The sequence below is a fragment of the Grammomys surdaster genome, unplaced genomic scaffold (assembly GCF_004785775.1).
Source record: "Grammomys surdaster isolate TR1022 unplaced genomic scaffold, NIH_TR_1.0 266, whole genome shotgun sequence".
Taxonomy (NCBI): domain Eukaryota; kingdom Metazoa; phylum Chordata; class Mammalia; order Rodentia; family Muridae; genus Grammomys; species Grammomys surdaster.
The window spans coordinates 698,120-724,886 of record NW_021604707.1 but is presented as its reverse complement, the minus strand read 5'-3'; the positions used below and the strand labels follow the sequence as shown (position 1 = coordinate 724,886).

The following is a 26,767-nucleotide window of genomic DNA, read 5'->3' as shown; positions in this document are numbered from 1 at the left end:
TTCTAAATGATGTATTTTCCAGACTTTAAAAATTAATTATCCTAGTTAGCTTTAACTGTCAATATGACAACAGCCTGGAGCCATATCAGAATGGAGTCTCAACTGAGAAACTGCCAGAGATCAGATTAGGTGGCATCTGTTGGGAATTATCTGGATTGCTAATTGGTGTAGGAAAGCCCAGCCCACCGTGGGCAGTACCAATCTCCAGGTGATTCTAGGCTATATGAGAAAAAGAAAAGTACAAAAGTAGGAAAGTACGGGCCTGTGAGTGAGCGAGCAAGCAACACTCCTCCATGGTTTTTGTGTCGTTCCGTGCTCAGATTTCCCTACATAATGGACTGTGACCTACACAACAAAATAAACCAGTTCTCCCCTAAGTTTTAGCACAGCAATGGAGAGGAAATTAGAACATTATTTCATTTGTTTGTGGAACTGGGATGCACTTTAGGGCCTGTGTACACTAGGCAAGGGTCTGTGTACACTAGGCAAGGGCCCTACCACCGAACCAAATCTCTAGCTGTAAAACACACTTAACTACATCATTTATATACCTCAAATCACTAATAACAACATGTATTTCATTAGAGAGATCTGTGATGGTTAGTGTTATAAATTCAACAAAATGTAGAATCACCTGGAAGATGGGCCTCTGGGTTTATCTTTATTAAGTTAACTGATGTGGGAAGATTACATTAATTACCAGTGGGATCTTTCCATGGGCAGGGAATTCTGGATGGTATCAACAAGAAGGCAAGAAGAATACCCTCATGCCCACATTACTCATTGCTCTCTGCTCTTGAGTGGACTGATATGTTTGGTCCTTTCGAGTTCCTACTGCTAAGACTTCCTTGCCATGATGGACTTACTGTAACCTGGAATTGTGAGCCAAATAAGCCCTTACTCCTTTAAGTTGCTCTTCTCAGGATATTTTATTACAGCAACAGAAAAACTAAGATACCATTTTAGACAGAAATTTAAAAAAAGAAAAGAAAAATTCTAACATCTCTGTATGTAACAATCATGACAGGCTCATTAAATGATAATTAGCTTTTGAGTATTTAATATTATTAGGTATTGATAAGGGAGTTATAAAGAATATTAACAGTTTCATTACAGTTACTATCACAATTTGGGGGGAAGGAGGCTAAAAGTGCAGAACATAAGCCAACCTATGGACTTAACGAGATCACAGGGAAGTGGCACTAGGACAGAGAGGGCAAGAACACAGAGAGCCGGACAGTAGCAGTCACGGCCTCTTACCTTCAGTCAGGCTTTACTGTTTACCTGTGTATCATCACTACACACAAACTTCACTGACATCTACACATCCACCTAACATATTTTTTTTTCCTATCCAAAAAAATACTACAAAACTAACTAATCAAAAGCAAATACTGGAGTTCGAGGCCAGCCTGGTCTACAGAGTGAGTTCCAGGACAGCCAGGGCTATACAGAGAAACCCTGTCTCGAAAAACCAAAAAAAAAAGTATAATTTTTAACTCTATTTGCACTTGTGAAACATATAACTAATATATCCAGTACCTGTTAACTTATACATTTACTACTATACATAACTGCTTCTAAGTTTTCATCAGAATACTGGATACCTGTGGTAAAATATTCTAGTTTCCCAATATTTCAAAAAGAGACCATAGTTAGTCAATCTGGTCTCATCTGACTTCTCAGGACTGCACAGTTCTTTTCTGTTCTGTAATGGACCTCCCTCATATGCCCACCCAGCCTCCACTTCCTTTTCCCACTCCCTAAACCCCCCTTTCCCTTGCTTAGATGGAATGGAGTCTTTCTGTTATACAGTCTAGGCGCTGGCCTCAAATTCTAGATCTTCATGCCTCAGTCTCTTGAGTGGTGGGACTAAAGGCATATGTCACTATGCCTGGTACAAAGTCTTCACTTTCAGCCGGGCAGTGGTGGCAGGCGCCTTTAATCCCAGCAATTGGGAGGCAGAGGCAGGCGGATCTCTGAGTTCGAGGCCAGCCTGGTCTACAGAGTGAGTTCCAGGATAGCCAAGGGCTTCACAGAGAAGCCCTGTCTTGAAAAACCAAAAACCAAAAACCAAAAAACAAAAAACAAAAAAAAACAAAACCAAAAAACAACCAACCAACAACCCCAAAGTCTTCACTTTCTATTTTAATCAGGATTACAAAGTAAAATGTTTTGGCACACCCCCTTATACAACAACATTGAAGGTAACATTACCTGAGTGGATAAGCATGTGCTGTTTTAGATTCTGAATACGGGTGAAGCGAACCCCACAGGTTGGACATTGAAAAGGTCTGTCTGGACCATTTGGACTTGGTCGTTCTGTACTGCTGGTAGAAGGAGCAATGTAGAGTTGATAGGGATACTGAACATTTTCCAATCTAAAAAAATAAACCAAAAAAGGCAAGGAGGCTCTGATGTTTAAGTTGAATACACATTTCTGTAACCCAACTCTTAAATGAACAAAGGAAACAAGAAAGACTTTTAAAAACAGAATTTCAATTAGAAAGTTTTAAAAAGCAATGTGATTGTCCAGAACGTCCAGCATCTTTCAGTGTGGACATAAAACATCGTAAGCTGTTTTACCTTAGATTACCTTGACTTCCCTCCTTTCTTCTACTGTTTTAATTTAGACCCTTATCATTTCCCCCTTTAAAATCTTGCAACAACTGTCTTCTTTAGGATAAAGTCTCAACCCCCACAAAAAATGTCCAAAATTACTCATATATGAGCTTTCTCTTACCAGTCTAATTTCTGGTCATACCCCCATGCTTCAAAATATACTTTATGCTGGGCAGTGGTGGCGCAGGCCTTTAATCCCAGCACTCGGAGGCAGAGGCAGGCAGATTTCTGAGTTCAAGGCCAGCCTGGTCTACAGAGTGAGTTCCAGGACAGCCAGGGCTACACAGAGAAACCCTGTCTCGAAAAACAACAACAACAAAAAAATATACTTTATACTAAATAATTCCTCTAGTGTGCTTATATGCTGTGTTTTCAGCCACTGTACCTCTTCTAATGAGCCTATCGTCTTTGTTTATGTTGTATCCATTCATTTTATAAAATGTAGCTGATTTATCCTCTCCTCTTCCTGCAAGCCTGAACTGGTCTATTGCTTAAATAGGTAATTTCCTATAGACAGCAGCAAACCCCCTGCAGATTACCCCATCTATCTTCAACTTCTTTACTTCCCTGAAAACTCATGGAGCTCTGAAGAAAAAAGGCTATTTATTTCATTTCTAAACTTCCATGACTTAGTGATGTATTTAATAAAGAACAGACAACTCAATTACTATTTTAAAAATTTAAATTGAGGAATAAGGGCACTTGTGCTTATTTATGCTTTTACTAATTTATTCAAGTGATTTTGGTTCATAATCTCCCAGGGTTATCTACTCAAGATAACACATCTTTGAATCCTTCAAGTTTTCAGCAAGTACAGGCATTAAGACTATTTTGCACGCTCTGAGGAGCAATTCTTTCAGTGGAATCTATATTCAGTAGTGAGAGACAAACAATAAATAATTGGGAAAGGACCAGAGAGAGGGTAGAGAATCAAATTAGGACGACCCCACAGTGCTGGTTTAAGCTGGTAGTCAATAAAGGCCTCCTCAACAATTGGTAACAAGTCAATGATCTGAAGGTCAGAGCCAGAGGGGGCTGGAGATATGGCTCAGTTGCTAAGAGTACTGAATATTCTTCCAGGACCTGGGTTTGAGTCCCAGCAGCCAGATAGTGCTTCACAACCATCTAAAACTCCAGTTCCAGGGGATCTAATGCCCTTTAATAGCTTCTGCAGGCACCATGCAGAGATGTGGTGCACAGTACACAAACATATATGCAGGCAAAACAACAGTACATATTAAATTATATAAAAAATTTAAGAGTCAAAACAGTGAATGGAGATTAGGGGAGAAAACATCTTAAGCAAAGGTTATAAAATAGAAAGGCCCAGAGGGAGGAACAAATCTAGAAGGCTTTGGGAACTGATGAAAGTTTGGTAAACTTGGATCATGTAGAATAAAACGTAAGGAATTTAGATTTTGTTTGTTTGTTTTTTGAGACAGGGTTTCTCTGTATAGTCCTGCTGACCTAGAACTCATTTTGTAGATCAGGATATCCACCTGCCTCTGCCTCTCAACTGTTGGAATTACAAGTGTGTGCCAACACTGCCTGGCAGGAATTTAGATTTCAAGTAAAAACCATGACATCTTAGTTAAAAATAAAATGATCTGGTAGTACATAGAGAATGGACTTAAGAAGCAGAAGAATGAAATCAGGGACCAATCATTTCCAAGCTAGTAGAGTAGTCAGGAGAAAGATGGCAGTGATTTAAACCAGTGTACCAGAACTGAAAGGACTTAAAGATTAGATTCAGGGCAATCAAGTGAGAAGTGATGAAGGAAAAAGGATAATGTATAGTTCTTAGAGGCTGAATGAAGACAAGACCTTGAAAATCATGTATGGCATCTAGAACTATACTTGGCAAACAAGAGAGCAAACATTCTGTATATAAGGTTAGCGTACTACGCAGTTTAGGAAATGTGCAAAATTGTCCTTAAGTTTCAATCAATTTCTTACACAAGTTTGAATTGAGAGCTATAAACACAGTCTTCATGAGGAAAGGACATACTATGTTGGCACTAACCTGTCATCGTCATCTGCATGAGCATTGGTGGTAGAAGTGCTCTGAAGTGTAGGCAATCCTTCAGTGACTCCTTCATCTACTGAGCCTGCAAAAAAGAATTGTTAAAAGAGACAGTTGTTAATGTTTGGTGCAAATAATCCAAGATGTTAACTGTTAACTACAAGTCACATATCCAATCCTCTAACTTACCTAGCGCTCGTATCTTATTAAAGTGTAATGTTTTACACACAGACACACAGACACACTTGTTTTTTTGAGCCACGGTTTCTTTGTGGAGCTTTGGCTATCCTGGAACTCACACCGTAGACCAGGCTGGTCTTGAACTCACAGAGATCCGCCTGCCTCTGCCTCCCAAGTACTAGGATTAAAAGTGTGTGCCACCACCAACTGGTATAAACCACCTGGTTATATTTTATTTTTGACTGAATGTTCATGTGATTTAAAAGTAAATCACACAGGACTAGCAAGATGATTTAATAAATGTAGCTTCAATATTTAAAATTTTCAGTGCCGGGCAGTGGTGGCGCACGCCTTTAATCCTAGCACTTGGGAGGCAGAGGCAGGTGGATTTCTGAGCTTGAGAGTTCGAAGCTAGCCTGGTCTACAGAGTGAGTTCCAGGACAGCCAGGGCTACACAGAGAAACCCTGTCTCGAAAAACCAAAAAAAAAAAAAAAAAAAAAAAAAAAAAAAAAAAAAAAAAATTTCAGGTATATTTCTTTCATGGGAACCTTGGGAAAATAAGAACGACTCAAATGTAAACTGAAATCCACATAAAATTAAATGATATTGATACTTATTTAAGAAAGCACTGTTAATTTGTATCTTTTAGAAATTACTTTATTGTCACAATTTTTACAGACAATTTAAAGGACAAGGGTCAGGTCTGAGAGATGGCTCAGCAGTTAAGAGCACTGACTGCTCTTCCAGAAGACCCAGGTTCAATTCCCAATACTCAGTGCTCTAACTCCAGTTTAGTGTTATCTAGTTATAAACTTGAATTATGTATTCATATTCATATACTGTTATGTATTCTTACAGCTTCATATACTGTAGCATATTCACATTTATAATGAGTTTATTTTCACTGTTATAGAATACTTATAACCTATTACCTTGTGAGGGAAGTATGGGATTTTCTATGAACTTTGCTGCTGAGAATGCTCTTACAGAAACTTAATGCATATGTGTAGAAGTCAAATCCCTGTTCTATTGGATTGGAAATTATATACTTCCCTCCTGTTTTTACTGGTTAGTTATCTTAGTCATTTCACATACCCTGGACTGGGGATGTAGCTTAGTGGTAAATCAAATGCCTAGCATGCAAAAAGCCCTGGGTTCTGTCCTTAGCAACTCCTTCTCCCAGCTCCTGGGGCAGAATATAACTTAATCAAAGTCTAACCAAAACCTACACAACCTTCCACATAATATAAGAATGGCTGACAGCCTGAACTCCCTTTCCTACTGGCTTTGATTCTATAGCAAATTTTCTGGTATTTTGATTAATTAGGCCTGCAGATATTACTGCTCTGTTGTATAAATAATGCTTATTTATATTTCTTCATGCTTTGCCTGTTTGTTCTTAAATATGAGACTTATTTATGCCAGCTTTGCCCAATGGAGGCCATCCTTAGGATTTTCTAGTAATGATTTAGTTAACTTAAAAAAAATTGCCCACCAGCTTTACTTTTTTTTTTTTTTTGAGTCAGAGTCACATGGAGCAGGAGGTGGCACAGACCTATACTGAAGCCCTCAGAAAGCAAAGGCAGGAGCATTGTAACTTTTTATCTTTTTGATACTTGAACCCTCTGTATCCTGGGCTGCCCTTGAACTTATATTCCTGCCTGTACCTCCTGAGTACTGGGATTACAGAGTAGGTCACTATGCCTGGTTTTCTGCAGCACTGGTGATTAAACCTGTATGCCAGGCAAGCACTCTACCAGTTGAGTTACATTCCGATCTTTCATTTTCCCTACTGAACTCACTGTATGTGCAATCTAGATTAGCAGTTACTTTTCTTAGGACAACATCCTACTGGGTTCTGATATTCTCTCCCTTATATATTTGTATGTTTTCCCACACGATGCTTTCTCTAATAGTCTCTATTTTTCCTGTCTCTTCAACAAAATATTAAAATGATTTGCTTTTAGACTCAATTCTTTTTTTGCTAAATCCAATCTGCTGAGATTTTGTTTTTAGCTAGATTTTTTCTTCTAAATCTGTTACTTTGTGTATAACTTACTGCTCTCTCTAGTCATTGTTCAAACCTGTTAACTGTGCTGAGTAAGCATATTTGTTAGAAACTGTTCAATGGCTTTCTGTTCCCTTCTATTACAGGTTTCTGTCATCTTTTCCTTGTGAGTGCATCTCCGTTGCCTTGTTCCCTTCTTACCTTTTATGGTTTGTGGCCTTGAAGTTAAATACGATCTCTTCCAAAGGTTTATACTTGCTTCTGCTAGGTTCTTGAATGTGACTTGCAATTGTAAGGCTTGTCTGCATATTATATAACCAAGATGATTGTATGTGCAAATGATCTAGTGGGTGATTGCTTTTCAGGAAGCACCCCCCACCCCGTTCTCTTGGATATACATGTAAATGCCTGTGTACATAGGCCAGAAGTAAATATCTCACGCCTCCTTGAATGCCCTCTATTATATACTGAACTCAGCAAGGTCTCACTTGAAACCGTAACTCACCAATTCCATTAGTGTAGTTAGCAGCTTGCGTTGGAGGTGTGTGGGGGAGTGTCCTGTCTTCTAAACAATTACATGTTTCTATGCTTGGCTGGTTTTATGTGGGTGCTGGGGGATCTGAACTCTGGCAAATGCCTTACTCACTGAACTATCTCCCCAGTTCCCTCCTTTTTGTCTGCCCACTGCCAAAGGGCTGTTATAGTCTCCTGGAGTTTCAAGGACAAGCAGCAGGTTTAGTTCTAGTGATCCAGTCTTTTAAGGTGAGCAATCTCTCTAAGACTGAAAAACTTGCACTTGCTTGTATAGAAATCTGGTTTCTATTCCCTTCCCTCTATGTTTGGAAAGTCCTCAACACTTGCATGCCACCTGGAGAGGCTATTACTAGTTGTGCTTTTCTTAATAATTATGAGGCCCTTTCAGTGTGGATTTGTTTGAGACAGGGGTCTCATCTGACTCCTGCTGGCCTTGAATTCCTTATGTAGCAAAGGTTGGGCTTTCACTTCTGAGCCTCTGGCCTCCATCTCTTAAAATGCTTAAAATGCTTGGGATAACAAGCATGTTGCTATCATGCCCAGCTGAAAAATCTGCTCATTTTTAACTCTCAACAGAAAGTTTTGATTTGCAATAGAAAACCTCAATCTCTCACTGAGAAAGGGAAAAAAGGAGGAGCAGAAAGGACCCAGGAGGAACTTCTAGAGAGCTAGAAAAGTTTCTAGACAAAACTTTAAAAACAACCTCTCCCATAAAAGAAGAACAAACAGGCACACTGTTTAACTTGATACTTCTCACTGACTACTTCCTCAATGATCAAATCTCAAATAATGATAAAATCTTAAAGTGGAGCTGCTTCGACTTTCCCCGTTTCCCATTTAGGATTCTAAACCTTTTCAAAATAACCACAGCCCAACGTACAATTTCTATAAGCACAATGGAGCTGTGGTATGAATCTAGCAAGGGAGGTTCTGTTATGGCAGACACCAGGCTTTCATGGTTCTTGTACAGCAGGTTCTTATGTCCAGGTTTTCTTTCATGATCAACAGGTTATATGGAAGGTAACTGTTGAGAGTTAAAAATGAGAAGCCATTTGGGTCACTGTGACAAAACCCTAGAGTAGATACTACAACATAGACAGGCAAAGCCAAGAATCACATGATGAATAGTAACTGAGAAACAGGCCTGTGATGCTCAAGCAGGCACCAGAGGCAGAATCCAAGGCTTTTGAGTTCTAGACATCAGCACTGCTAACTGGTAACGTTCCTGGCTATCATAGACAGTTGTGATTTCTTGGCAACAGGCCTCTTAGGAACTAAGAAGTTTATTACTCTTGGTTGGAGGTAAGGTTCACAGTCATGGCCTTAATGGCAGGCAGATCTGTATGAATGTGTTTGAGGCCAGACTGGTCTACAGAGTAGAGTGAGTTCTAGGATAGCCAGGGCTACACAGAGACCCTGTCTCAAAAACCAAACTCCCCCACCCCAAAACAACAACAACAAAAACCAAAACAAACTAAAACCAACCAAACAAAAGAACCCAAAGAAACAAAGAAAGAAAGGGGGGGAGAGAAAGAAAGAGAGAGAGAGAGAGAGAGAGGGAGGGAGGGAGGGAGGGAGGGGAGGGGAGGGGAGGAAGGAAGGAAGGAAGGAAGGAAGGAAAGAAAGAGAGAAAGACGGACAGACAGACAGACTGGAAAAGCCCCTGATCACTAGTGAAGATGGTATTACTGTTTATAGGCAGAAACAAAGACAAAACCAGGTATGATAAGGGCAAGCCTGGATGACTGATCTAGTGGGCTTGCTTCTCATCATTAGACAGGTTACACTCCTAGGAGGGGGTGGTATCTTGGTGAGGTAGAAATTAGAACTACTGTGTCTTGGTTTCTAGAATGTCAATAGCTTATTTTAAAAAATGGTCAAGGTCCTGGAGAGATAGCTCAGGAGTTAAGACTGCTTCCTGCTCTTCCAGAGGACCCGAGTTCAGTTCCCAACATCGATGCTGGATCACAATAGCCTGTAATTACAGCTCTAAATATGATGCTCTTCAGGCCTCTACAGACACCTGCATACATGATACATACGATACATATAGAGTAAACACTACATCTGAAACAACAACAACAAAAGACTACTTCAACACAATAAATGTCACATATCTTGGTCATTAAATCCATAATTCAACAGATAGTAAGCATGCAAAAAATAAAAGTAGTTTACTCTTTCCCATGGCTATCAAGTGTACCCAAAGCTAAAACTAAATCACTTCAAAGTTCCATCCATATTGTGGAAGTTTTAGTATATGTGTGAAAATATCACTTATATAACTACGAACAAAAAAATAAATTTCGCAAAATTTTTCCTGATATGATAGTTTGTGCCACCAATCACAAAAAAGTAATTATATGAACTAGAATCTGAATTAGATGTCTTAACAGCAAGCTTTACAAATAATTTATTGGCAATGTTTCTTATATTATTAAAATTTAATTTTTATACAATTTTTGGGTTGGAGGTATAGCATTCAGTGCTAGAGTCAAATCTACAAAAGGCCCTGGGTTCCATTTCCCTCTTAGAAGCCAGTGACGACAGCTGAGAATTTTGGACAGACTCTTCTTCCTCTTGAGACAGTAAAATCAATTTGTGGCCACAATTAGCTTGATTTGGTAAGATCTGGCTTATAAAATCAACCCACCCTCTTGACAAAGAATGGTATACAATATAGCTTCTCTTGTATCAAGAACTCATCAGACACAGCAGACAAAAAAAAAAAAAAAAAAAAAAAAAAGGGCGTGTGTGTAAAGCCCCTTTACTTATAGCCCATAACACGGTATACACCTAGCACTACAATGGCACAGCCCTACATGGATCTTACAACTGATCTGTATATCAAGGACAGGGCAGGCACCTCCTCCCTCTGACTGCCCTAGGGCTTCAGCCTGGCTTGACAGCCTATTTGACTGCCCATCCACCTGGTCCCATTTAAAACTTCCTGCTCTAGCTTTGCCTTTTCACCTTGCAGTGGACTCAACTCTGTGTTTCTGCTTTCAAGTCAAGAAGTAGGTTCTTCCCTATGGCTGTTTTTAGATTCTTATTTTACCAGTACAGACTCTAGTTCCATTTCTATCAGTCTACTTCTGAGATCTCTTGAACTCTGTTGTAGCCTATTATAATCATTCTGTAAATCACACACACACACACACACACACACACACACACACACGTATTTACTGTGTACTGTGTGATATGAGGTAATATTAATGATTAAAACTGGAATAAAAGAACAAGTATTCACCTTATCAATTACCAGTGTAGGTGAGACCAGCTGGTAAATTGCTGCTAATGCAGCTGCTGTATTTTGTGACACTATTGTGATTTGATAAATTCAGAGACTGTCTTTAGTATAGCGTGCTAAGGACAAGTGGGCTGACGATCTAGTGGTAGAAAACTTTTGCATGTACAAAGCCCTATATTTACTGCCTAGTGTCAAAATGAACAAGGCAAGGGAAAAAGAGGGGAGGGAAAGAAAAACAAGCAGCCTGACTCTCAGGACCAGATCAGACCCTCTCAGGAGTAGGCCTAATACTCTTAGCTAGCCCATAGTATTTTGTTAGACATAACCTCACAAGGCATCAACATCAAAGAGTTATTACTCTGTGACTCTTATTAAATGCAGGAATGATGTGAAAAAGTGTATCTTGCAGATAGAACAAGGTGACTACAGTCACAAAAATATCTACATCATTCTCCTTTCTTAGCCAGTAAGTTTACGTTATGGACACTGTAGACTCATTTCAGTCTGCACTTTTAGAAGATATTTATTGAGTTCAGTCATAAGTTTATGACTGCTTTCTGGTATCCACAGTACTAAGCAAACTCTCTGGAACACTCCCTAAAATCACCTACCTCAGGCTTAAATTAAATCCTCTGCTAATTCCTACAAGTACCATCTTACCAAAAACAAAACTCTAAAAGCACTGTGGTGTGATCTCCCTTGTTGTAAAGGGAACAAGCAATGAAGTGAACCGCTCACGCTCACCACAGTTGGTCTGGGGTGACAGGACTGACAGAAATAGTAGTCTAAGAGATTCTCCAGTTGCCATGCATTAGCTCTTTGAGAATACTGAAGATTAAAAATCCTTTTTCAGATGTAAACTGCCCTTGCCTGGAGGGTAAATTTATGAGCCAAGCTCAAGCATTTCAGTGACTGCCCTTTGCTGTTGGGTTTTATTTCCTGTAAAAAGGTCTCTTAGGAGTATTTTGGCTATTTAAACAGATACAAATTGTTCTTTGATGAAATGCTTTTGTAGTCTTTTCAAAGACTTTTAAGTTAATAGACAGCCAGTTACAACTGGGAATTTAACTTAGAATCTTATGATTAGCTCTTACAAATTGACATGATTCATTCTTCAAAAGATCTGCATGCTGCCTAAACTCTATCGCAAACAGGTAAGGAGCTGCTTTCAATAACTAAGAGCAGCTTTGGAAATATTTTACAAAGTAGGTGTTTTGGTCCTCTGGAAAAGATGACTGAGTACATTTGTCCTCGAACACCAGGGCAAGGCAGGGAAAGTATTCCTCAGTCACTTTAATTTTAATGGTAGAATTATAGAGTATGGAATTCCTTTGCTAGCTTAGTAAACTGTAGTTTATCTAAAGTCATTCATTCATATTTGTCCTTGGTGAGTATAGATAATTGAAACTTTAAGATAAATAATGAATCCATCACATCTAAGATTCTTTTTTTCTTAAAATGGTATATAAATTAATAGCCTGTGTTTAAAACAAAAACAACAACAAAACCTTAGGCTGACAAGAAAGCTCACTGGGCATAGGAGCTCACCACCATGAAGGACAACCTCACTTCCGGAAGGAGAGGACTGACTCCCACAAGTTGTCCTCTAACCTGCACATGTGTCATAAATAAATGTAAACAACAACAACAAACCCAAAAAACTATTTTATTTTTACCTGTGTGTACATGAACGCAGTAACTACAAAGGCCAGAAGAGGGCCCTGGATGCCTGGAGCTGGAGTTAGTAGGAAGTTGTGCTCTACCTGGAGGATGCTAGGACTGAATCCATTCCTTCAGAAGAGTAGGAAGCATTCCTAATCCTGAACTACCTCTCCAGGCCCAGCCTTATCTTTCTGGATAATAAGATAACAATTTTTTTCCTTTTGGATTTGTTGTAATTATTGCTTCTATTTACCCCATGTGCAATGCATTAAGATTTTACGATCTTTTACTAAGTAAATGGGCAAAAATGGGAACCTTCAAATATAGGTAAAATTTCACTTCAATAAAATTCATGGGTAGTCAAATTTTTACTACAGAATTTCAGAATGACTATAGTAGGTATCAAATTTATCAGGCAGTAAAATGACAAGCTATCACTTGGTATCTTTAATGAATTTAAGTAAAATGAAAGGCTTGTAGATATGCTCTTCTGAAATATAGAGAACAAAGTACCAAGAGTAGAAATTTTATTCACTACCCACAATATCTGAGGAATTTACTTTTTTGTTCATTATGGATTTATTCTAATGTAGAAATCTATAGATGTAAGAGGTCTAGAGTAATTAGTACACTTGATATGAAGGCAGAAAAAAATCCACTTGGAGTATATGAGATATTTAAGTCAGATCTTCCTATATTCATGCTACAGTATCCACAATTATACAGGTAGAAACTGTTATATAATTTAAAAGTTTTGTCTACTTATATTCATAAGTTCTCTATATAACCATGTTTAGTAAGATTGTAAGGCAAAATATGAACTAAGTAAATATACCTGAAAGTAATGAATGAAAATTTTATGCTGGGCAGTGGTGGTGCACGCCTTTAATCAGCACTTGGGAGGCAGAGGCAGGTGGATTTCTGAGTTCGAGGCCAGCCTGGTCTACAGAGTGAGTTCCAGGACAGCCAGGGCTACACAGAGAAACCCTGTCTCGAAAAACCAAAAGAAAAAAAAATTTCAGTGTAGTTTAAGGTATTTAGCTAAATATTTGGATTTCTAAATTTTCTAATATTATTTAGAAGGTACTAAGATAGTTTTAAGACTAAAGACTCAAAATAGCTATGATCTGTGCATATTAAATACTTATTAGTTATATTTATTCAAATTACTCAAAAAAAATTTGAGTTCCCCAAAAGTTGACATCCTACCTTGGCTATTAATTATACCTTATTTGCAAATGGGGTCTTTGTGGATATGCTCAAGTTAAAATGTCCTTATATTGATTAGCCTATCTACGGTGGGCAATGCTCTTGCATGTGCCCTACCCACTATGTTTCATTATTGTTATTTTTTTCTTTTTCTTTTTTTTTTCTTTTTTTGGTTTTCTCTGTGCAGTCCTGGCTGTCCTGGAACTCACTCTGTAGAGCAGGCTGGCCTCCAACTCAGAAATCCGCCTGCCTCTGCCTCCCAAGTGCTGAGATTAAAGGCATGTGCCACCACTGCCTGGCTTATTGCTGTGATTTTTGTGATAGGGTCTTACTATGTAGAATAAGAGCTGCCCTCAAACTCACAGAGATCCATCTACGTGAACTGGTCTCCCTGGTCCTGGGATTAAAGCACATGGTACTAAATCTAGCACTACTCTGCTCCAATTCTGCTCAAAGCGGTCATGGACTCAATAATCATTTTCTCAGATTCTCTGTGGCTAAGAAAGATCATGTGGTATAGACTAACACTAGTTTTTAAAGAGCCTCTGGGAAACCTTAATAGTGCATTCCTGATTACAAGCACTATCCTTTTCTAGAACCTAAATCTCAAGATGAAGTGAACTTTTTAAATAACTACAAAGCAATAAGCCTACAGATAAACTGATAAAGATGGGAACTTATATATAAGGAGCCTAGCTGACATTGTAGATCCACATTATCAGTTTTGGACTTCCTATTCTAGATCATATCATGTAATTAAAAATAAGATCCTGTTTGAAGGGACCTATTACCTGCAGTTGAATGGAACTAGTGTTCAAGGCTCTCCACAATTTGTTCTTACTAGCTCCTTTGGACTTCCCACTCATTCCCCACTGATCCATAGATCCCTGCTTTTCTGTATATCACTTTGCACTAGGTTCATTATTACCATAACAATGCCTTTTAACTTGTCTAGCAAAGGAGCTTTACCAGTTTTTTGTAGTAACTTACGGACATATCTGCTTCTCCATTTGGGCTAGTATCCCCTTTGTTGTAAGAATAATGCCTTCTCCTTACATAACACTTAACTGTAAGAACAGTGTCTTCTCTTTACATACAATCATGTTTGGCACCCTTTGTAAGTTTTCAATAAATATTTTTGGCTTTTTTACATTTATATGTTAATTTTGAGAGGGAGAAAAAGCCTGCAAGATTTGCCTCAAGATTTGTGCAATAAAAAGCCTCTTTTTAATCAGAGAGGTTTCAGGATTCAAACTTGGGTTCTCAGATATGATAGCAAATGCCCTTATCCATTTAAAAAAGAACAAAACAACAAGTGGATCCCCCACCCCACACACACAGCTCAGATCTTGACAATTATGTAGCTGAGAATGGAGGTGTGCTACTATTTTCCTGGCTAGTGCTAGGATTACAGCCCACATCATTAGTTAAAGAAGTGCCTAGTTTCTTTATGTAGATTTTCAAAGTCTGTCTTCTTTTGTATTGAAAGTATTCATAGCTGGGTGTGGTGGTATAATCTTGTTATCCTAGCACCCAGGAGTCTGAGGCAAGAGTTCCAGTCGACCAGTTCAAGGCCAACCCAGACTACAATGCAAGACCCTGTCTCTTTAAACAGACAAAAGGTAATTAACAATTTTTATTTCTACTTTTATCCCTTATATCCTATTGAACTTTTTTCTTTTTCAATGTGTAACTTGTTAAACACATACATAAAACTTATAGTGCTAATACTATTTTTTAAAAAGCCCAATCATCAGCCAGGTATGGTGGCTTGTGCCTTTAATCCCTCTGCAAGCAGAGGTAGGCTAGACCTCTGTGAGTTCCAGGCCAACCATGGTTATTCACTGAAACCCAGCTCCAAAACAAACAAACAAACAAACAAACAAATTCAGTTATGTTTTAACTCCATTTAAAAAAATGATTTCTACAGGATTGAGCCTATAAAATAAAAACTTAAATGTCTGAATTGACCATAAAAAACATAAAAAATATAGGAAGCATTATACCTATAGAGGAAGACTGTGGACTAATCAGAAGGTCCTCTTGAACTGGTTCACTTCCAGGCACCGTCTGCTGATCACTCAGTGAGCTCTGAGATGCACTAACGGGCTGGGACACTTCCTCGTGGACTTCCTCATCACTTAATCTTTCTACTTTGACCCGGACATCATCTTCTGTACCTAGAGGCAAGGTAGTTTTTGTGCTCTCACAAGTCACATAGTCAGCCACTCTTCTACCTGCCTCAGATGGGCCAGGCATTTCTAAAGTCCGGGTATTTTCTGCCTGCTTTGCTTTCTCAGGCTGAACCCTTCGATCTATCCCAAAAGGGAAAGTCCATGGAAACGCTAAAGAAGAGTCAACTGGCTGATTTCTATTTTCTGCATAGGAAGCTGAAGAATTCAATACCTGGGGGGAACTTGTTTGTGTGCTACATTTTACAGGACTCTCAGGAGACATAACAATGTAGCTTTTTCGTTTTCTCCGGGACTCTCTGCAGACAGGAATGGTTCTTTCCACAGCACTGCACTCTGAAGACACTGGAGAAATGCTTCCATCTCGAGAAGTAAAATTGCAGTTGGAACTATTCTCTTGTCCAGCATCTAGACCCTTTTCTGGTTGGCTATTAGGTGTATTCCACAAAATACTTGACTTCATGAACTCTGAGCATGTACTTGCAACACTAAACATTTGCATATAGCTGGCTGCCGCTAGAACATCAATAATATTTTCCGTGTTAATTGACAGAGTGGCTGTATAAGCGTATTCTAAAAGAGGTATAAAGCCAGTCACTGTAACATGATGCAGATCCAACACATTTTTGTTCTCATCCTCTGTTTGGCCCACAAGTTTGGTTCGAAAGAAATCACTGCAAGCTGCTAGTACCACCTTGTGAGCCCGGAAGATTTTGTCCTGGACACGAATAGTGATATCACAAAAATGTCCATCATTTCGTAGCATATTTAGTTTTCCCAGCATTTCCTGGCTGTGGGAAGAGGAGCTGTGAGTAAATGTTTTCACACCCATCTTTTTTCCCCCTCTTCTATTGATGCTCTTCAAGGATGCAATGAATCAGAATTATCCTAAAAAAATACAGAAAACAAACCATCAAATGACAGCTTAATAGTTGAAATGAACTATTTATACTATTTTCATATAAACACTGTGCCAAATAAGATATTGAGAGAGGAAAAACTACAGGTATGGAATGTATTAAAAATACATTTTCTGTTCTGTTGTGATGTCAAATTCCCACAGTCCTAGTACTACAAAGGTTGAGGCAGCAGGCTGCCACAAGTTCAAGGACCTCCTGTGCTATATACAGAAGTCTGAGGCCAGCTTGGGCAACAGGGTAAGATCCTGTGTCATATAAATTAAATGAAGGTACTAATAACAAAAATACATTCTCTAAACTATCAACTAGTGATCTATAATTTACTATATTAATGAGAGGCATTTAAAAACATCAGTTAAATGACAATTATAGAGTGCTTTTATGTGCCAGAAACTACTGTAAATATTTAACATGTGATAATCTTTTGACTGTCAAAGACACCTTGGTCAGTAGGTATATAATTATTCTGCTTCTAAATGTGAACATGCAGCAAATACTGTTAGGCAATCATTATATAATAATTCTATCAAATATTTTATTCAAATAAATGTATAGGGGGAAACGAGAAGAGAAAAATAAAGAAAAGATTTCAAGATTTTCAAAAAGTCTGAATAATCTAATGACAGGAGACAAAACTGTTCCCTGTTTGACATCATGTTAAGGGTAACAGGAAATGAACTCTATGTTAAGAAGGTAAGAGAAATGATGCCATAGAAATAATGACCTTGACCAAATTCAAACCTGTTCTAGGAACACTTATTCTGTTATATGGATTAAAGGAGAAGAAAGTCAATTAAGATCACTAAAGATAACAACCAAAGAAACCCTGCTCCACATATTCTTAAATACAAGTAATCACAGGCAGACATAGCAGTGCATGCATGTGATCCTAGCTAGCATTTGAGGCAGTAGCATTAGGAAAATTACCACAAGTTCAAAGCCAGCCTGACATACATGATGAGTTCCAGCCCAACCAGAGGTACACAGCAAGATTCTGTCTCAATAACTGAAAACAATACTCCCAAACCCAAACTTAAAAACAAACAAACAAAAAATCCAAAGTAATTACAGAGATAATATGGTTAAGGAATGATCTAGGCACAAAATAATTTAATGGATTTGATAATTTTTCTTTTACACAAACAGGTCATTGCTGTATGTCAGTAAACTGGCCCCTTGCTTTAAAGCTGAGCCATCAAGAGTGTGTGTTTGATTTCAGTCACGTGATTGAGGGCAGAAGAGTGACTTCAGAGCGAATGACACCCAGGACCCAGGGACAATCTGCATGACACATAGGCAAAGAAAAAAAAAAAGAAAGAAAAAGAAAGAAAGTCAACATCATAGTTTGAAAACATTCAAGAGAATGCTAAAATGAGACCACTTGAAACATGACTTGGGTGGATGCCCCATACTGTATCAGCCTTCCAAGTCAGTACAAGGCTATTTTCGAAAGGAGGGAATGGAAAACTTTTCCAACCTGGTGTTACTTCCATTTTCCACAATCAAAGAGCTAGAAATTAGAAAAGGAGTTTTGCCAATAATCAGTATGTTTTGAATTCCACACTCCATTCAACTCTATTCTTCTTTCCTAAAAGGAAAAAAATAGTGATTGCCCTCAACTACATAATCCCAATCAAAGTAATCACTCTTGATGGCCCAACTTAAAAAGCAGAGGCATGATTTCTCTTTATCTTGGGCCTATTATACTTGGAAGAGCTCTAAAGGACATGAGTCTGATTTTAAAGCCAGCCAAGATGAGGAACTATACCACTCACAATACTGGACTGCCATCTTGATTACATCATGTAGTGATATGAACTTTAACCTTTGTACTTTAATTTTTGCAGCAGTACAACAGGGATAATAGAACCTATATCACAGAGTACTGAGGATAATCAAATACACGTTTCAGATAGTAACTGGCAACAGAGAAATTCAGTAGTTGGAATAGTAGTAGTCTCTCCCAATTCTAAAAGGTCCAGAAACTACAATTAGCTCTTTGAGGATCCTCATGTCTCTGTGTCCTCAGCTCTGAGATCACAGGTACATAACACCATGACCAACATTTTATGTGGGTGTTGGTAAGTGGAACCCAGATCCTCATGCTTGCTTAACAAGCACTTTACCACTGAATTATCTCTTTTTCTGCTTCTATCTTGATTAAGAATACAGTGTAGGGGATTGGTCTAAAGCTGTTTGTAATCAAGTGCTAAAACTCTGTACTTCAAGATCCGGTTGTTCCAAGACAAGCAGATTCTCATGTATACCAACTTTTGTTGTGTGAACCTTGCTCCCCAAGTTAATTGGTCAATAAAGGCTAAAGCCAGTGATTGGGCAATAGATAGAGGTAGGTGGGTTTTCAGTTACCTGTCCGAAGGTCTCAGATAGAGAGGAGAGGAAGAAGAAAGGACAGGGAAAGAGGAGGAAGCCTCCATGGGAGGAGATGAACCATGACAAGTGGCCAAGAGAAACAGCAAGTAACAAGGAATGGATGTCTGGAATGTAAGTTAGATTAGCTCCAAACCTGCCCAATCTAGGCTTACATCTTGTACACGAAATGCTTGGATTATGTGTCTTTTATATAGGCTGGCTAGAATGTATAATTCATTTATAATACGGCGTTATTGACAGTCTCATTCATATTGTGTGTGGACATAAGTTTTTAGTTTTTGTAGGTATATACATAATCTCAAACAACATCTGCCCATAAGACATAACTTAATGCCTTTACTAGAGCTCACATCTTGGAAAAGGGTAGAAGACTTAACATCTATACTGACTCCTAATATGCCTTCCACAGCCTGTATTCACATGCAGCAATCTAGAAGAGAACTTTTTCCCCCCAAGATTGATTTATGTATTTATTTATTTTTTGGATATTTTATTTATTTACATTTCCCCTTTCCCAGTTTCCCCTCCAGAAACTCATCCTGTTTCCCTCCCCCTGCTTCTATGAGGGTGTTCCCCCTCCAACCCCTCATCCACTCCACCTCATTGCCCTGGCATTCCCCTACACTGGGGCATTGAGACTTTACAGGACCAAGGACCCCTCCTCCCACTGATGCCAGTCAAGGCCATCCTCTGCTACATATGTGGCTGGATCCATGAGTCTCTCTATGTGTACTCTTTGGTTGGTGGTTTAGTGTCTGGGAGCTCTGGGGGGTTTGGTTGGTTGATGTTGTTCTTCCTGTGGGGTTGCAAAGCTCTTTCATTCTTTTCCCTAGCTCCTCCATTGGGGTCCCTGTGCTCAGTCCAATGGTTGGCTGCAAGCATTCACATCTGTATTTGTCAGGTTCTAGCAGAGACAGCTATGTTAGGCTCCTGTCAGTAAGCACTTCTTGGCATCCAAAATAGTATCTGGCTTTGGTGTCTGTATATGGGATGGATCCCTAGGTGGGGCAGTCTCTGGATGGCCTTTCCTTCGGTCTCTGTTCCACTCTTTGTCCCTGTATTTCCTTTAGACAGGGCAATTCTGGGTTAAAAATTTGGAGATGAATGGGTGGCCCCCTCCTCCAACAGGGAACCTTGCCTAACCTCTGGATATGGTCTCTATAGGTTCTCTCTCCCCTTTGTTGGTAGCTAATCTCATCCCTTTGGGTCCTGGGAGCCTCTTGCTTTCCTGGTATCTGGGACTTTATGGTGGCTACCCCTAGTTCTCCATCTCCTATTGCTACACACCTCTGTTCAATTTCCTGATCCTCTATATATCATCCTGTCTTCCCTCCTTTTTCTCTTCCCTCTCCTTTCTTCCTCCCAAGTCCCTCCCAGCCTCTACCTCCTGTGAGTATTTTTTTGTTTTGTTTTGTTTTGTTTTTGTTTTTCGAGACAGGGTTTCTCTGTTTAGTCCTGGCTGTCCTGGAACTCACTCTGTAGACCAGGCTGTCCTCGAACTCAGAAATCCGCCTGCCTCTGCCTCCCAAGTGCTGGGATTAAAGGTGTGCGCCACCACCGCCCGGCTTCTGTGAGTATTTTGTTCCCCCTTCTAAGAAGGACTGAATCATCCACACTTTGCTCTTCCTTCTTCTTGAGCTTCATATAGTCTGTGAGTTGTACTACAAGTATTTTGAGCTTTTTGCCTAATATCCACATACCATGTGTGTTCTTTTTGTGACTGGGTTACCTCACTCAGGATGGTATTTTCTAGATCAATTCATTTGCCTATGAATTTCATGAAGTCATTGTTTTAAATAGCTGAATAGTAATCTATTGTATAAATATACCACATTTTCTGTATCCATTCCTCTGTTGAGACACATCTGGGTTCTTTCCAGCTTCTGGCTATATATAAGTCAGCTATGAACATAGTGGAGTATGTGTCCTTGTTATTTGTTGGACCACCTTTTGAGTATATGCCCAGGAGTGGTATAAGCCAGGAGTGGTATAGCTGGGTCCTCGGGTAGTACTATGTCCAATTTTCAGAGGAACCACTAGACTGATTTCCAGAGTGGTTGTACCAGCTTGCAACCCCACCAACAATGGAGGAGTGTTCCTCTTTCTCCACATCCTCGACAGCATGTGCTGTCACCTGAGTTTTTGATCTTAGCCATTTATGCATGTGAGCACACTGTTGCTGTCTTCAGACACACCAGAAGAGGGCCTCGGATCACATTATAGATAATTGTGAGCCATCATGTCATTGCTGGGAAATGAAATCAGGTCCTCTGGAAGAGCAGTCGGTGCTCTTAACCTCTGAGCCATCTCTCCAGCCCTAGAAGAGGACTTTTAACTGAGGCTGCCCAAACCCCAAGCCAGGATGCAGTTATCTACTGCACAGAACACCAAAAATCAAACTTTAGAAACACTGCAAAACAGAATGGATTGCAAGCAAGGAAGCAAGCAAGCAAGCAAGCAGGCAAGAAAGCAAAGGGTACTACCAGCCACTGAGATCCTGGCTATTCCTTAGTCATTCTTGAGTATGGCTAAAAGGATTAGGAGGATCCAATAGCAGAAGTTAATAAAGAATGATTCTGGCTTTCCTTACAAGGAAGACATATCCTTCCTTCCACTCAACAAAGGAACCATCTTTTTCTATGTAGGGCATACTCCTCTTCAAAATCTCCATATTCCCTTTATCCACTTCTCACACCATGATCTAAATTATAAACCTTCAGTAAAAACTGCTCTATTGTCCTCAGGAACATCTCAGTTCAACCTCCTCCTTACTCATTCCATTGAGTGGATATTTATCTGGATAGATTTGGCAAACTGACACACTCATATCTCAATACAAACAATACAAGTTACTGACACCTTTGGTGCTGCCTAGAAGCCTTTCCCCATGAAACAAAAAGTACTTCAGAAATCAACCACGTATTCCTACAAGAGATAAGCCACAGATCTGTCTGCTACCCAAAACTTCTCTCCAAAGTTATAATGATTTACAGCCCCTGTTACCAAAATAATCCAACAGGTCTTGTAAGGCTTTGAGTATCACCTTTATATTCTGTGTATAACCCTCAATCTCCAGGAAAAAAATTGAAAAGTTCCATTTTATCTTAAAACACCTTATTGAGCCATCTCTGCAGGTTCAACAAGAGGGGCCCCAACTCAATGACCCCCCCCTTTTCTTTTAAGATTTAGAGACATTCTCAACGCATGATGGTTAGAGCTGTCAACATGACAGAATATGGAATTGCTTAGGCAATGGAACTTTGGGTATGCTTATGAGGAGTTATTCTGGTTGCATAAAGGTGGAAAGGCCCACGCACTGTGGACAACAGCATCTCCTTGTTGTTGGGACTGTACAAATAAATGAAAAAAGGAAACTGGGCAACAACACACATTCTTTGTACTCTGATTCTTGATTGTAGATGGTATGATACTAGCTGCTTCAAGCTCCTGCCACCTAACCTTCCCTGTTATGACAGGCTATACCCTTGAACTGTAAGCCAGAATAAACCCTTTGTCTCTTAAGTTGCTTTTACAATAGTAATTTGTCATAGCAACAGGAAAGAAAACAAAGATAATGAGCACCTTTATGCTTAAGCCCTTTCAAGTTATTCCACCACAGGCTTTTTCTCAACACTGCTGTCTTAGTTAGGGTTTTACTGCTGTGAATGGACACCATGACCAAGGCAACTCTTATAAGGACATTATTTAATTGGGGCTGGCTTACAGGTTCAGAGGTTCAGTCCATTATCATCAATGCGGGGGCATGGCAAAGTTCAAGCAAGCATGGTGCAAGAGGAGCTGAGACGGAGGTATCCATACCAAACCGTCTCTTAGGAAACCATCTGCCTGGTCTTTGTAGCTTGATTCTTAGAAGCCTGATCAGAGTTCTAAGCTGGTCAACATTTTCTGGCATCCTCCTCATATCTCACCCAAGATTTTATAATCAAACCTGGAGATTGTGTCCTCTTATAGGACCTACAAAGACAACCAGCCTTTCCAACCAAGGGAAGGGTTAGACTCACTGCAGCTAGGCTTTCAGGATTTCTGTCTCAGATCTCTCAACATAAGCTAACCTTTCACACTATACCAACAAATCTACAGATGACCTGCTCCTCTTCAAAAAGGTAAAATGCCCATATGTCTGACAGAGCAGGAAAGGGCTTAAGAGACTTTCCACTTGGGTATTACTCTAAATACTTCATGGATCAGACTATTCAGAATGCCCTAACTCGAGCCTGGAACAAATATCTTCAGGGGCATTTCTAAGATTAAGTACACTTCCAAGAAATTTAACCTTGTATTTAAAAATTGCTGAGTGGGTTGGAGAGATTTCTCAGCTGTTACAAGCACTGGCTGTACTTCCAGAAAACCTGGGTTTAGTCCCCAGGACCCACATGACAGCTCACATTTTCAGAAACTCCAGTCCCAAAGGATCAGATGTCTTCTGGCCTCCTGCATGCATTTAGTGCACACACATGTAAGTAGGTAATATGCCCACACACATGAAATAACAAAATAATAAAAAATAAAAACTATGACTATAATGTTTAAATTTTAAACAATTCATTTTTGCTTTTCTTGTTTTGTTTTGTTTTTTCTCTTGGGTCAGTGTATGAGAGCTCTGTATCTCCAGCTATGTGGTAGTCATTTCTTTTACTTAGACTATGACTTTGACTAACTCTACCATCTGCCCTAAACTTCTTTTATTCACTATAGGAATTGCCTGCCCTTTGTTATCGCAAGTTACTCCACTCTGTACTACAAAACTAACCAAAAAGGCATAAAAGCATGAACTACACAAAATGACTCTGGCTTCAGATTATTGGATTTATGTTCTCACATCCCCGTCTACAAGACTCATCCTGGGCTGGAGAAATGGCTCAGCAATCAAGAGCATGTGTCATTCTTAGAGTGGACCCAGGTTCAGTTCCCACCCCACACTATAGCTTACAACCATCTGTAACTCTAGTTCCAAGGGATCCAATACCTTCTTCTAGCTTTCTTGGGCACTACGCAGGCATGTGGTATATACAAATAGCAAAACACGCGCATAAAATAAATATATCTTTTTTAAAAGTGTAGAATAAAAAAAGGCATCTTATCATAACAAATGTTTTTGACTGGGTAACTATCGACACCATCTTTCACATTTGTCTTAGTCAGGGTTTCTATTCCTGAACAAACATCATGACCAAGAAGCAAGATGGGAAGGAAAGGGTTTATTCAGCTTACACTTCCACATTGCTGTTCATCACCTAACGAAGTCAGGACTGGAACTCAAGCAGGTCAGGAAGCAGGAGCTGATGCAGAGGCCATGGAGGGATGTTACTTACTGGTTTGCTTCCCCTGGCTTGCTCAGCTTGCTTTCTTATAGAACCCAGGACTACCAGGCCCAGGGATGGGACCACCCACAATGGGCCCTCCCACCCTTGATCACTAATTGAGAAAATGCCTTACAGTTGGATCTCATGGAGGCATTTCCTCTACTGAAGCTCCTTTCTCCGTGATAACTCCAGCTTGTGTCAAGTTGACACACAAAACCAGCCAGTACAACAGTCATTGACATTATCATTGTTATTCATGTAAAGGATCAAATTCTCAATGATAAATCCCTACTAATATCCAGACCAATAATGTGAACTAAAATGAATTCAAGCACAGAATTTATGGGTAAGATGGTGGATTGGAAATCCCACCAATAAGACTCAACGAAAGAAACAGTCAAGATAAAACATAATAATCTTTATTCCTGTAAGAGACAGTACCTGTAAATTAATCTGTTAGGTCAGGTGAGATCTTCTTGGAATGCAGGCAGGAGTGGCTGGGAATCAACTGAACCAAGAGGCTTCAATGAGGGCAGTAGAAACTGCTAGGGTAGTGCTTCTTTGATACACAAACCAAGACTGTGGAGTCAGCTGGATGAGCAAGGGCCAAACATCTACTGATGTTGTGAAGCTAGACACCCAAGAAACTGGAGCCAAGGTGGAAGATTAAGAAAAGTCCCTGAGAACCCCTAGACCAGGGCAGAACTGCAGTAGAACCAAGAGCTGGCTGGGACCCTGGGCTCTATATAGCTGTCCTGATTGTGGAAGCTGGGACTGAAGTGAGTTACTGTGACAAGGCTGGTGGTCCTTAAAGCCATCAACATCTCCTGCTCATGCCTGGCCCTAACACCATCATCCACAGAGCACCAAGGAGGAAACAGAATCACACACTCAACGCAGTACAGCTGTGCCAGAAACTTACTTGAAAGCTTAATTGGTCTAAATTCCCTGGTATAGTACAACCCCAAATCTGATTTTATGAGTTTGAACTGGAATTGCAAACTGAACACCTCCACGACTCAAAACTCTTAGCTCAACAAAGACCACTGATGCAAAAATATTTAATCTATTATTACACTTTATCTCTTGGTTTAGTAGTCTTACACTTGTCTTTTTAAAAGATATTTTAAACTTCAATCTTGCATATCTCATAATAGTCTTGCTTTAGTTTAAAATTACTTGGTTAGGTTTTAGGACTGTTCTATCCAGTCTCTAGTGGGGCATCTCTATTTCAGTGCACAACTCATATACTTTCTTATTTCTAACCTATCTTTCTTTATACTTCTGAACCAAAACTCCCATAATTTTAACAATTTGTAAAATCTGTAGATCAGAACAGGATCTTAAGCTTCCTCTCTAAGCTTTTCTCCCGCTTTGATTTTTTTTCAAAGTTGATTTAATACTTATCCCTATCCCCACATTCATCCTTCTTTCTCCCTCTATGAATCTTAGTAACTCAAGTCCTAACATACATCATACTATCCTTATTCTTCTTCTTTTAACCTCCAACTGTTTTTTTTAAAAAAAAAAGAAAAAAAGAAAGAGGGGCTCGTGGGGGGAACTATTGTTGTTTCCTGGCTAGCATGGCAACCGTATAATGGGAATAGTTAAGAGCTGTGGTTGTCCCTGCAGTTAAAATTCTGTCTTGGGAGAAAATATATAGGAAGCACCAAGCACTCTGGGCTGTTGGTCTGAGATTATAACTTCTGAACCATATGTATCTCAACTCTTCTACAATCTAGCCCCACTTGAACATTGCAAGCATTTTAACTGAAGCTAATTCAGCTAATAAAAATTCCAGTCAATGAAATAATCCTAACACAGTAATATGAAAAACAAGAAAAATTAAGAAAACTAAGTTCCTCCCAAAGTTACTAATCCCATAGTATTGGCATCCATTGAGATCAAATTAGATGAAATCCCAACAATAAAGTATAATTATAGACCTGAGTAAGAGCAGTGAGCAAGCAACCATGCTACATACTCCAAATACTACCTTTGCATTGAAATGAACTCTACCAAATATCTGAAACCCACTACTTTAAAATTTAGCCTCACTAAAAATTTCAGGCCACAATCTTTGTTTGTTTTTTGTTTTTTTTTTGAGACAGGGTTTCTCTGTGTATCCCTGGCTGTCCTAGAACTCACTCTGCAGACCAGGCTGGCCTCAAACTCAGAAATCTGCCTGCCTCTGCCTCCCACATGCTGGGATTAAAGGTGTGCGCCACCACTGCCCTGCTCAGGCCACAGTCATAGTGAAGGTTTGACTGCCAACCTGCCCCTCGCATGCACTAATATAATCTGAATGGCATCTAGCCCATTTCCCAATAGAGACCTTGTTCCTCTCTGAAACTTAATGAGCTGGATGTCTACACTTATATTTCTCTTAGCATTCTAGTTTCTTAAACTCCAACCAGAATGGTCCGTTATCTTCTGCATTCTAGCAAT

At 39.4% G+C, this 26,767-nt stretch overlaps 1 protein-coding gene across 5 annotated transcripts in view; it reads right to left on the bottom strand.

Moving 5' to 3' along the window:
• The window catches only part of Zbtb44 (zinc finger and BTB domain containing 44), a 46,593-nt gene that overhangs the window by 4,248 nt on the left and 15,578 nt on the right, over positions 1-26,767 (bottom strand). For 3 of the 5 annotated variants that reach the window (XM_028776170.1, XM_028776174.1, XM_028776171.1), the window contains exons 2-4: positions 15,499-16,572; positions 4,646-4,730; positions 2,218-2,381 (exon numbers count right to left, since the gene is read on the bottom strand). In XM_028776170.1, the coding sequence (XP_028632003.1) occupies positions 2,218-2,381; positions 4,646-4,730; positions 15,499-16,516 (1,267 nt within the window). In that variant the 5' untranslated portion in view covers positions 16,517-16,572. Of the gene's footprint in view, positions 1-2,217; positions 2,382-4,645; positions 4,731-15,498; positions 16,573-18,081; positions 18,134-26,767 lie in introns of those variants that run through there. The other 2 variants (XM_028776172.1, XM_028776173.1) reach the window with 2 other exon arrangements.